Source organism: Ustilaginoidea virens, chromosome 5 (assembly GCF_000687475.1).
Source record: "Ustilaginoidea virens chromosome 5, complete sequence".
Lineage (NCBI taxonomy): Eukaryota > Fungi > Ascomycota > Sordariomycetes > Hypocreales > Clavicipitaceae > Ustilaginoidea > Ustilaginoidea virens.
The window spans coordinates 203667-216282 of record NC_057320.1 but is presented as its reverse complement, the minus strand read 5'-3'; the positions used below and the strand labels follow the sequence as shown (position 1 = coordinate 216282).

At 55.2% G+C, this 12616-nt stretch overlaps 4 protein-coding genes across 4 annotated transcripts; all 4 read right to left on the bottom strand.

Moving 5' to 3' along the window:
- Nucleotides 1-2393: 2393 nt before the first annotated feature.
- On the bottom strand, nucleotides 2394-3191 carry UV8b_06081 (uncharacterized protein; the record flags this gene model as incomplete). Its single annotated transcript, XM_043143578.1, has 1 exon — nucleotides 2394-3191. The coding sequence occupies one exon, from the start codon at nucleotides 3189-3191 to the stop codon at nucleotides 2394-2396; it is 798 nt and encodes a 265-aa protein (XP_042999513.1).
- Nucleotides 3192-5921: 2730 nt separating this feature from the next.
- UV8b_06080 (uncharacterized protein) lies at nucleotides 5922-8095 on the bottom strand (the record flags this gene model as incomplete). The annotated part of the gene is made up of 4 exons (XM_043143577.1): nucleotides 5922-7072; nucleotides 7137-7286; nucleotides 7420-7971; nucleotides 8032-8095. 4 exons carry the CDS (start codon nucleotides 8093-8095, stop codon nucleotides 5922-5924), a joined length of 1917 nt encoding a protein of 638 aa, XP_042999512.1.
- Nucleotides 8096-9091: 996 nt separating this feature from the next.
- On the bottom strand, nucleotides 9092-9328 carry UV8b_06079 (uncharacterized protein; the record flags this gene model as incomplete). Its single annotated transcript, XM_043143576.1, has 1 exon — nucleotides 9092-9328. The coding sequence occupies one exon, from the start codon at nucleotides 9326-9328 to the stop codon at nucleotides 9092-9094; it is 237 nt and encodes a 78-aa protein (XP_042999511.1).
- Nucleotides 9329-10087: 759 nt separating this feature from the next.
- UV8b_06078 (uncharacterized protein) lies at nucleotides 10088-11494 on the bottom strand (the record flags this gene model as incomplete). The annotated part of the gene is made up of 3 exons (XM_043143575.1): nucleotides 10088-10734; nucleotides 10842-11282; nucleotides 11377-11494. 3 exons carry the CDS (start codon nucleotides 11492-11494, stop codon nucleotides 10088-10090), a joined length of 1206 nt encoding a protein of 401 aa, XP_042999510.1.
- Nucleotides 11495-12616: the final 1122 nt, after the last annotated feature.

Below are 12616 nucleotides of genomic sequence, written 5' to 3'. Positions count from 1 at the left end.
GCCGTCTCAAAAAATGGGCCCATCATAAAAACCCTCTTTGAGTAAGAAAAGGCTCGGAGATGCCCTCCCAGAAGGAGGCTGGTAGCGACGGGGGACCTGATGTAAATCCCCGAGGTTCGTTTGGGTTCGGAACGGCGGTAAGTCGTTGACCCCACCATGCACCTGCCCTGTCTGGCCAGGCTCGGTGAGATTGGCAGGTGGGGACATGCAGTGTAACCATCAATAGATCAAATATCCTGTGCAGGGACTCCGGAGTACGCTCACTACATGCATGTCAACTCCTGGCCAGCCCGTGGTTCGTCCCAGCACATCTCCCGCGCATACTTCGTCGGGATGCCGCACGACCTTTTCCCTGGTATCGACTGTCATGCTTTCTTGACATTTTTCTCGCCTTTTTGGTCACATGTTACTGACCATGGCTTCGGCAAACCTAGACCACCTTCCCACTGAAATTTACCTCAAGATTTTCCGCAAGGTTGCTGACATCGGATCTCTCGACAGTCTCTTGAGAGCTTCCCCCACTGCATATCGTTTATTCGATGCCTACGCTGTAGAGATTACAGAAGCAGTTCTGGAATCCGGATTTACATTTGGACACATCCGGGTTATTTTCCGTATTATAGCCTTGCTCAGGGCAGGGACGCTTCCAATCTCGAGCTTACGTGACTTATGCGAGCAAGTTCTTGATGAGTCCATGATACACAAGTTTCGGGTACGCGAATCAAGGACTGGGTGCGCACCAAGAAAATTGAGAAAAGACACTTCGCCGGCAGTGCTGAGAAGCGTCCTGGCAACCACTCGGCATATAAATTGCATTGCTCATGAGTGCCTTAGCACGGCCCTTGCCCGATTCAACGCCCTTGAGCCGGAACATCTTGTCGACGAAGCGCTCGCAGCCTCACCAGATGACACGTTCCCCTTCTGGAAATCTAAACCCGCAACGAAAAAATTCCGGGTTACTGAAGATTTCGGACCGCCGATTTGGACAGAAGAACAGCGTGTTACCCGGGCTTGCTGGCGGCTGCAGCTTATTTATGACTTGAAGCGGGCCGCCGAAAGAGGCAAATTAGTCTGGCCGGAGGCCGACATTTCCACGTTGAAAGAAATGGCTGCCATTGTTCCTCCCACCGAGGATGACCCCTTCAACGCAGGAGGCCCTAGCCAGAGCCTGTACAACCTGACACAGCATAAATGGGTTGGGCAGAATTCTAATCCTGCACATCCTGAATTCGAAGAGATAGTGACCATTATAGATCACGTCAGAGACAAGTACGGTCATGGTGCAGCTGAAAAAATGGCCAATGGCTTCTTGAGCTGCAAGCATTTAAACGGCAATCGCGAGATACAGCGGGTATGGCCGCTTCCTCGTCCTATCAGCCACCAGTATCTGGAGGCCATACAGGCATCGTATGCTGCCCGCTTGTCTCCGTGTTCGTTACTTTCTCGGGACCGCTTTGGACGTACTCCGCAGTTAGGAAAGGAAGTCCTCCGGTTTCACCCGTATAGACCGCTTGGGTTTGCCTTCTGGACCTGTAAAAGGCTTCAAATACACGGTTTTTGCGAGTATAACGAACGCAAGGCTTGTGTTATCAGAAATTATTTTGCATGGTGTAGCGTTCTGGGACCAGAGGAGCTGGCGCGAGTGGAACGAGACTTTGATGCTTCCACCTGTTGATTTTAGTGTTTCCTCATTTTTCCCCCCTTGTTTAGAGACGCCTTTGGTTTTTCTACTAGACATAAATGGTCATATTTTGCAAGTCCCACTACCAGTCCTCGACGCTTGATCTGATCTTGGCAGGTGGAAACCTATTGCCAAATCGGTTCAAGCTTCTTTGGAGACCTTGCCGATGCAAACGCAATTTAAAGGCGCATCGCCTCGCCTCGGATATTAAAAACGTCTTCAAAGTAGCCCAGGAACCCCAAAGCTTCCAGTTCTTGTACCCATGGGTATCAAGGCGATAATGCGGCAGCAAACACTTGGTCCATTGATCTTTGCCTTCCTTAAGTTCCCACGTTCAAGTAAATGAAAGTGTTAGTAATAGATACTGTTGTTGTGGAACTCCATTTTGGTCCGTCTCTTCGCGGAAATTGCTTATTTTACTCAATTAAAAATCTAACAACTACATGGGACCATGCATGCCGATACAAAAATATAAAAATCAGCATGAATACCCCACAAGAAACTGAAAGGAAATTTAGATCGATTACTTTGACTAGTCATACAGATGGACTTCTAGCACCGTCAAGTTTCTGTCCCTGTCTGTTACTCCGCCACATCTATCAAAAACCCCGGTTTCCCCTTCATCAGAACGCTCCGTCATGCTGGCCCAACGGCGCAAGCAAGATCTTCACCGCTAAGAAGATTGATTGAGAAGTCATTCATTCTGATGATGTCACAGTGCTCTTTGGCGATCTTGTCTGTCTCTAGAGTTCCATAAATTTCGACGAAGTGCTCCATATTGGATACTTGAGAGGGGGTAACGTGACCCTCCGCTGCAGCAAACGTTTTCTCCCAGTTGATCGGTATAAGTGATATCTTTAAACTTCAAATCCTTGCCTTCGTAGTATGGCTCCTGAATGACCGAGTTGCCATCAAGCGGATGTGTCACCCTAACCGTGTCTTTATCTAGATAGGGTTTGAAATCGGAGCCGGGTAGCATGCTTAGACTCTCAAGAAAATACTTCGTTTGTTCTTGGAGTCGTATTTGGTTCACTATACGTAGATGGTTCTTGGCATCCTTTAGAAAAGAGGTAAAGTGTTCTGAGGGGTGAGAACCAGCTGCTTGTCGAGCAAGCTGGGCAGCGTCAAGGACCTGTTGAAAGATTTTGTGATAGGGAACCTCGAGGATGGTGCCGGAAGATGTTACGGATGGAAATCCTCCATGAGGTAGGAGTTTAGATGGCCATAGAAGCAGCTTGGCCCCTTTTGTTTTGGAAGCTTTTCGATTTATCTCCTTAGATCTTTCGAGCATTTTCAAAGCAATCTTGTCCGAATCAGGATTCAAGGCACGTCCGCTGTCGTCAAACGGGAATTTCCCGAAAGCATGAGTGGACCCAATAGTCCTAACGAATTCGTCAAAAGTGCATAGAACAATAAGTCCAGCCGCTTCAATGGCGGATTCAAAGGCTTGACCGGAGGGGCCGCCGTTTGGTTTGTGTCTGCCTATTTGTGGTCGTTCATCGAATACCATCGTTCCTCAACTTGAAGTATGTGTAGCCACTATCTTTTCACTTACAAGTCGTTGCTATCTTTCTGTTTTCCTTAGGCATTTGAGATGCAAATTCCATCTTGTTTACATCATAGAGATGGAGCATTTCATAAGGCACTGCCTGATTCAATGCTACTACGCCGCTAGTAATAGCGCATAACCCCAAGGCTTCTGCGAACCTGACCCTAGTTGACTGTGATAACAATGGTGTGGGTTTCAAAGTGAAGAATTGAAGACAAGGAACGGAGAAGAGTAGCGAAGGCAATGGAAATAGCAATATTTCGGGAACTCTGCGGAAAGAATATGTAGGTTCAAGTCAGGTAGCCATAATGCTCAGGGGGAAAGACAAAGCTTCGGTCAGACGTCTGGTACCTTACGTAAAAGAGGGGGTGAAGGCAACACAGTGAATTAGACGCTATTCATCACAATTGATAAAATACCCACTTGAACGATTATACACCAATATTTCTCGGAGATTATTCTCAGGAACATGGGCTCCAATGTGCAACGTTACCCCTGAGTCCTTCTTGATTCCAAACATTGTTTAGGCTTTACGACGGTCTGGAACCTACTAGAAGACTATGTAGCCGCGGTTATGACCAACTGGAACATCATCTGCGCCGACTCCATCGCCCATCGCACGACGTATCCAACAAATGCACCCCTCGGTCCTACTGCCATCGGCGATCTGCCCGCCTGTGGGCAGACTTGTTTCAACAACATGAAGGATCAGCACTCGGCCCTGGGATGCTCCAGCCCTGATCCAGCTTTCCTGTGTCGAAACATCAACTTTTACTACGGCATACGAGACTGCTCCAACGGTGCTTGTGGAGCTGTAGTGGCGAGCACCGTCATTGCATTTGAAAGCAAATACTGCGCTTCTGCAACCGCTGCTGCCCATTCTTGATGCCTGTAGGGGAAGTTTAATGATAATAATATGGTTAGTTACAGGAAGGGATGGTGAGAGATTCAAAAAGATATCAGATATGAGATGTGGGAAGAGATTCGTCCTCATGTTCATTGCCGTTGTGGTCAGTGGCGCAATTAGAAGAACCACGTATTTTCGATGTCTCTACTTGCTAAAGTATTAAAGTTTTTATTTTTTTTATTTTTTAAAGCTTGCCGGTTATTCATATAATTGCAGCCTAGTTTGCTATTTACATGTTCTTGGCGTCGTAGCCTGTGGAAACCCGACAGGGGTCCGCGATCCGAGGGGACCAGGGTCAAGGGTCCCTTGGGTAAGGAGGGGGTGGAAGATATGCATCTGCCTCCCCGCAAGGCGCCCCGGGGCGTGTCGCATCTTATCAATCTAATCTAGATCTAGATGTGGCTTTGAACCAATAAAAAGGAAGAAACAAGCATAAGCCAACTCCCTGCCCGGATCCTGCAAGTCATGTAGCTTTTCATTCTCGCTGGCAAACTTTCTTCCCCACTTGCCGTGGATGCCTCTGCGGAGATATTCTTCTTTTTTTTTTCTTTCTCTTTTTCTTTTCTAAATCGGCAGGTGGTTTTTTTTTTTCTATTATTCATGCATCTACGAGAGGACAAGGTTCTTCCACTAGACACCTGCAGCTTGTCCGGGACGTGCTTCGTCTTGGCCACTTGTTGCTGATTGGTTGCTTCGCGCTTCATGTGATGCCACTGTCGCCGGCGGAGTATCGTAGACCCGGCTCCGGCCTACCCGCTGCACACATTGCGAGAAGAAGCTGTCCAGTTGACCTTCTCCTGCATTCGTCATCTTCTGAATATCACCTCTCATCTGTGCGTTCTACCCTCAGTCGACGCTTCAGCCTCTCTCTAGATGGCGATTCTGCTCAGCATGTTTTCCAGCAACTAAATCGCCGGTCGCTCCCACTCCAAGCATGGCTACTCTTCGCCAGATGCCAGCTGCGAGTTGGACGTCCACTTGCGGCCCCATTCAGTCAAGCTTGGTCAAGCTCCCGAATCTAATACTTCTGCCCAGGACAGGGACATTGAATGCTGGCGGCGGGTGGCAAAGTCGAATCGTCGGCCTTGTCTGTAGATGCCTTGATCGTCCCAGCTGAATCTGAGCAAGCAAATTCCTGCAGCATCTGCGCCGAGGTTGTTGATATGCCTTGGAAGCTCTGCCAGGCAGATATTCGCTGCTTCCTCGTCGTCCAGCACTGATGCTGGTGGATCAGTTGTGGCGGGAAAATGCCTTGGTTGGTCGATTCAAAATCGGTAATGTGTCATATGTAAGGACCTCCCTGGAGAAAATAGCCGCTTCCAGCCCAGAGCCGCACGTCGCGATCGATCATCGTCCCAGCCCGAGCATTAGCGGTTACAGCGCGGATGACTTCACCCATGGAAAACGGCAGCATCATGAGAACAAGGCGGCCTCTTCATAATGGCAGCACCATGATTGAAAACAGCGAAAGCACTACAGAAGCATGGAAGCTACTGGAGGCATCTTTGCACATAGCGGCATCGATACCAGCGGCGCTGGTCATTGCCGCGGCATCATTAGATATATCAGTATTAAACAACACGTGTAGTGGCATGGTCAATCACGGCATCATCAACCCCCTAGCATCTCTCCTAGTCCACATGGCGGCATTAGTGGCAGTGTCACCCTCTTGGTGGTTTCGCCACACCAGCGGCATCGACACTGACTGTATCGGATACATTCCCAAAGCGCGGCAGAATCAGTCACCAGTACCAGCGGCAGCATCGCTCAAACGCCACCGCCACCTATCCAACAGCAAACAAGACGCCCAGCAAGCTCGACAGCAATGCCACGCCAACGGGCATCGCGACCCTGCAGCCCGCAGACTCAGGGCTCGGCGTGATGATCTGCTGCGGCTGAAACACCGGCGGCGCGGTGGAGTTGGTCGTGCCGTTCCAGCAATACCGCGAGAAGCAATCGGCACAAGCAGCCGGCACCGCCGTGCCCGTCCGCCTCCAGCTCGCACCAAGCACAGCGCACGCCACGCACACGGTCCAGTTGGCGTCGGCGCTGCCGTTGGCCATGGTCGCGACGTTGTACCCGTTGCGGATGATTTGGTCCCTCTCGGAATCGTTGTACGACAGATCAAACGTCGAAACGTTGGAGTAGAAGGTGTACGGCGTGTTGGGCAGGTACACCACCAACGGCCCGGTGCGGTTGCCGCAGCCGAAAAACGTCGGCCGCTTGTTGAAGCCCAGGTTCACAAAGGAATTCTGGTCCGGCACAGCCGGGAAAGGCGCCAGGGCGCGGGGCCCGCCGCCGCCGCCTCCCAGCTGGCCGTGCGTGGCGACGAGGCTCGTCCCGTTGGGCCACAAGGTCTGCGTGTCGGCGGAACTGTCAATCGCAAAGATGACGTCGACGCGTCGCTCCCTGACGGCGAGCGGCTGCAGCGGGACGTTCTGCAGGGCTTCTCCGCCGTCCACGAGGGTGAGCAGCCGCGCGTTGGCGTTGGCGTTGCCCCTGCTGTTGTACCCGTAGAACGGGTTCGGCCAGCTCGCAACGTCGCGGTTGGCGGTGCCGGCCGCCGCGAGCGTCTGGTTGATGGCCCGGGTGAGCCGGTCGGGAACGCCCGCGACCCTCCCGATCTGCAGGAAGGCCTGGTTGAACAGGGAGGACGAAGTGCCCATGACGAAGCCGGCGTTGTCGACGCCCGCCACGCACCTGCCGTTGCGGCTGACGGTGCCGTTGGAGAAGTCGGAGCCGACGTACTGGAGGGGCGCGAACGCGGATGCCTGCGGGTCGTAGGATCCCATCTCCCACGGGGTGAACTCGTAGACGGTTGCGTTGGGCGGCACCTGCAGCTGGTTGGGGGCTCGCTCGAGCGCGACAATCAGGGGCAGGGGGGCGTTTCCGGCGGCGAACCCGGTGTCGTTGGCAATGGACGAGAACGTGTACGCTGGGAAGAGGCGATGTACGTGAGTGAGTGGTCTGCGGCTCTTTGGGGGGGGAGGGGCGCGTACCTGGTCCTCCGTCGGTGGCGTTGACCAGCTGGTACGAAAGGGCTCTGCCCCAGTAGTCGGTGATGGTGGTGTTGAATCCGGCGTTGGCTTTGTCCTGGACCGTCTGGTACAGCTCGTTGTAGTATTGGCCGACGCGGAGACCTTGAGGCCCTGTTTCCAGGATTCAGCGCTTTCCCTCGGGCAAAATCAATCAAATGTCAATGAAGCAAGTAAGCAAGCATCAATCAATCAATCATCATCATCATCGTCATCAACCAGCCAGTGAGAAAGCCGACAGACAAACCTTGCAGCACAGAGTCGTTAAACTGCCAAAGCGTGCTCAGAAAGCCGCTCTCGGCCGCAACAATCGACTCAACCGTCGTAAAGTTCTGCACAAACAGACTCCCCACCACCCAGCTCCCCCCGGACAGTCCGCTGAGATACGTCGTCGCCTGCAGCAAGCCGCCGAGCTGCCCCGGCGCCGTCGCGTTGGCCGTCCGGTTGTCAAACGCGGCAATCGCCCCCGCGCCGTTCATCAAGGCCCGGTACCCGCCGCCCGAGACGGCGACTCCGATCCGCGGCAGCGCGGCGCTCTGGTTCCCGCCGCCCGCGGCACTGCTCGCCAGGCTGTCCAGGTACGCGGCGGCGTCGAAGCCGGGGATGTTGGCGCGCGCGAGGAGGCCCTTCAGCGCCGGGAGGGTGTTGCTGTCGCGGGCTCTGAGCCACGCGCGCTCCTGCGGCGAGAGGCCCGTTGCGTTCCGGACGGTCGGTCGGGGGGACGGGCATGGCACCGGGGCGGGGGCGTAGCCGGCGGGCGCGGCGGGCGCGGCTCGTTGCTGGAGCGCGGCGCAGCACGCTGGTGCATGTCAGCCTGCAAGTCGGCGAGGATTTGCTTGCATTCGCGAGGTTTGCCTACCGTGCAGAGCGGCGAGCAGGGCAAGGTGGAACGCCAGCGTGGTTGCCAGCATGGTTGCGAGCATTGGTCGTCGCACATGGGGACCAAGTCGCGCTGGCGCAGCTGCATCTGCTCACGAAGGAGGTGTTTTATATATTTACACCATCCGCAGCCAGGCCAAGCCAAGGGAGCTGTTGGTTCCCCAGTCCCGCCTGCGGTTCCGAGCCCAACACCTCACCCGCCTCCCAACGCCGCCGGCTCTACGTCCTACCTGTCAGCCGCTTCACAGAAACACACACACCGCAACCGCCTGCTTGATCCCCCCCCCCCCCCCCCCCTAAACTCGTCGGGCTCCACCGCGGGCTCGAACCTGCTCCCGACGATTCGATAGCTGACCGAGCCGGCAGGCCCGGCTCCCACATGGGGCGACCTGCAGCGCCACATGCCGCTCTCTCCGGCGAGATTCCCAGCAAGAGGGGGGGTGGGGGCGCCGACCCGGCCGCGTCGGAGGCGTCGAGGCGCAGGCTGGGGCTCGAGGGCGAGCTCTCTCGTTCGTGTGGTTGAGCAAGACGATGGTGAGTTTCACGGGACGGTCATTTGCAGCGGGCGCGGCGGTGGATCTGGCGAGCGTGGCATGATGATGACGACACCGGGGAGAGGGGGGTTTCATAGAGACCGGCGGGATTGGGAAGTCGGGGCGGTATGGGGGTTTGGGTCCGAGGGGGTCGGCGCAGGGCTTGGAGATGGGATGCGCCACCGTTCGTGATGGATCTTGTGTTGGGGCGAGGGCGGGCGTCCAATTGGTCGGGGGGTCCGGCTGGGCTGTCTGGTAAAGCTTGTTTGCGGTGCGAGGAATTCCGTATCGTCTGATGAAAAAGCTTTGGGCGCAAATGCTTGCCGTGACTTGCAGGCAGGCCTGAACGGGCGCGCAACGGACTCATTACAAGCACCCATGACATGGACCCATCATATGGCACATTATATGGCACACTATCTGGATACCTTATGGACTCCTTCATATGGTCACATTTACATCGCCTGGTCGGCCAAAGGACCTGCAAGTACACGCCGCGCCGCCTCTTCACACCCGTCGTGCTGCAAGCCAGGCACGCAAAGCATCCACTCGAATCCCCCGGCAACATCTCAGACATGTTGCGACTGGGCGACTTCTTGCCCGGTTCCTCTCACGCCCGCGAGTCTCAGCGAAGCCTCTCTGAAATTCAAGCAGCAACGCACTACACGAGGCGAGATACCCCGGCTCTCCATCCCGCTCACTAGGGGAAAGCTTCCCAACCGGCCGGACCCCGAACGTAACCATCCGAGGGCATACACCGCACGCAACAGCGCCACGGCACCATCTTTTTTTTGCGCCCGGGGGGGCTGGCTACACGCAGCGCGGGGACGAAACTGTCCGTTTGAAAAAAAAGAAAAAAAGCGCAACAAGCAACGCCGGATGGAGTCTCGTCGAATCGGAAATCAGGGGATTCCGCTGCAATGGCGTGAGATAGCGGCAGGCGGGTCGAGCACACACTCGTGGATATGGGCATCTTTTTAAAAGTCTCTCCTTTTTCTATCAGTCGGGTGCGGGAAGCTGAAGCTTGTGAGGAGCCAAGCCGTGGTGGTGCATCGCCAACCCCTTCCACCTAACCTCGAGACGAAGCACAGCAGGTCCTGCTTCCCGTTGTTCGGATCGCGCAACAGCCGCGGCACAGCGCGCATGAGTTTTGCGGAGCAAGTCGTTTGGAAATGCGGGCTTCGTCTCCGGCCGTCGATGCAAGGTACGTGCGGCCTATAAGAACGAGGACTGCTCCGCCGGACTCGCGGCTGGTTGCTCCCGAACCAGCAATTGAAGCGACGACGACGGGGCTGCCGGCCGCAGAGCAGACGGCACGTTTGCATCTTGTACGCCGCTGAGGATGATCCTTTGCTACGAAAAACAGTGCTTGTACAAGGCGCCCTGCCCACGCGCTCTACTGCCCACGCCCAAACGCCCAAGACTTGAAACATTATCCCCCTCCCCAGGTAGTCTAGATTAAGCCCAGAGCAAAACGGGCGCCCCAGGATGTCGCGATTAGCATTAGGGTACACCACGGCCAGTCGGGTCCGCCACATCCGGCACACTGTAGCGCCTCCGCAGCTCTGCCACCAGAGGCCCGAACGGGTAGTCGCTCGCCATGCTGTCGTGGTCGCAGCAAGGCGAGTGCCTGATGGGAAGCAGCCACTCCAGCGCGTTGGGGCCCATGACGGCCTTGCAGTTCTCCCAGAGGCCGAGATCCCAGGGGTTCTCCGAGGGTTCCGTCCTCAGGATGGCAAACCTCCGACTTGCTTGCTGATCCCGAGCGGCCAGCGAGCCGTTGGATGCCTCCTGTCCGGACGCGTTCGGCGGAGTCGGCTGCAGCGACGGAAGAGGATACGTTATCGTGCGGTACTTGGATGACGGCGGGGCGTCGCGCGGGATCCGCACCGCCAAGGTGAATGTCTGCCTTTTCTTCAGCATGTCAATGTTGGTGGTGTTGGTCAGGATGAATCGTCCGGCCGTCAGGGTCATGCCGAATGCGAACAGCCCGAAAAAGGCGGACATGACGACCACAGCTATGATCCAGCCGTCGACTGCGACTTCTTGATTCGAGCCGAGCTGCTGCGTCAAGCACCACGCCGATACCGACAGGCAAACCACGCACAGACACGTGGTATAAAAGACAAAATGGGTAAAGAAGTTGAATGCTTTCATTCCCCCACCCGCCGCCGCCGCCAGCCGCCGCCGCCGCACAACTCCCGGGTCAGTTTCCGCTTACCCAGCTGCTTCCGCTGGACAGAACGACAAAACTCACAAGTCTCCGAGACCATCCCCCCCACCCAGGGACACAGGTGATCCATCTTCCTGACACAGCGGCCCAGCTCGCTGGAATGGTGCGCACGATCAGGCTTCCACTGCTGGCACACGGAGCACCACTTTGGCCGGCCGTCTACCTCGCAGGCAAAGGCGTCTTTGGAGTAAAAAGCCTCCAGACCGGGGCTGTTCGGATCGGCGTCGGGAGGAACCCAGGGAGGGTCTTCAGGGTCTCGGCGCCGTCTCGAGCGGTGAGAGCGCCGCTTCTCGGGCGGCTCATCGGCGTCGCCGCGGCGCAGCAGGGGCACGAACCCCGGATCGGCTTGGATGGCGAAAAAGACGCGGGCGTACGACCACAGGGTGAGGGCGAAGAAGACAAAGTAGAGGACCAGAACCCCTGCTGCGAGGCCGGATTTGCCTCGGCGCTGGTGCAGGTACTGCACTGGAGGGGGGGGGTTTGCAGCTTGGTCGTCAGTTTCTTTGGCGTCGCGTTTGTCTGGAACTTGGCGCCGGCTCTGGCTGGGAGACGGACTCACCGCATAGGCGGCCGACGACGGCGTAGGTTGCGAGGCAAAGGGCGCAGACTATGAAGAAGGGGATGATTCGGATGGTCCAGCGCATGGCGGCGCGTTCGCTGGGCATTCTGGGCGCCATGGCCGCATGTTGACGGCGACGGGGTGATGAAGACGGACGGTTTGGATTTTTTGGAAGAATCAATCCGCATGACGTCTGGTTCAGGTTAGGGCGTGTTGGCGCGGTGTTGTTCGAATCAAAGGCCTGTCATTGGTCGACGTCTGAGGTCGACCACAGCCTGATGACGCAACGCAACCCTAGTAGGTCCACTAAACAAGCGTGAGCGAGGTGAGTGAATGAGATATGAGATGGACGAAAGTCAGAAACCATACTCCGCACTCCTGTAACGATTGCTCCATCTACGTAGACGCTTTCCGCTCCCATGGCGGGCTCCCTCTACGGCATCGTATTCATCCTTGATCGTCAGCCATCAAGGAGCTTGAATAGAATGAAGTGATGTCCGAATCCAGCTCCTAGACTCCCACCGTTGACAATTGCATGCCACATCATTCACAACGAGCCCAGCACAGCAATCCACTTGCCTCGCACAGATACCATGCCCAAAGGGCTTCGAACATGGACTTTCTACGACGGAGGTCCCGTACCATATCCAATGCATAGGAGGTAACAGGTAGGTACCTACACCCATATGGAAAGATCCTTACTTTCGTTTTGGGTTTAGTTGGTGCCGATGGTTATTACCATCTTGAACTCTCCAAAAATCTTGAAGTTTTTTTTTTTTTTTTTCATGTGCGCACCTACGCATTTACCCAACTTGCCCCGTAGTGAAATCATTGCGCTTTCCTCAGCATATATCAATTGTCCCTGCCCTTCAAGGACGAATATCAACGCCTCTTTTTGGAAAAAAAGGTGAATAACCACCCAGTAGAGCCATCACACGTCCACAGCATATCTACCCTTGCCCTTCAAAGGCGAATATTGAAGCGTCTTAAGCCGAGTCATCGTTCAGGAAAGCGAAAATATTCTAAGTTTCAAGGTCAGGCTCGGTTCTTTCTTTTCACTCGAAGCACTATGTCTTGTTCCAAACAGATGCCGAACAAGATACAGTACAGAGGGGGCGGTGCTCGCCCAAAAGCCACCTCCTTGGAATTTTACATCTCCTGCACGCCGGCCTTGAGTCTTTGGCGCAGAAATTATGGGAAATATCCAACATATAGATGTTTATCTACAGGAAAAGCATGA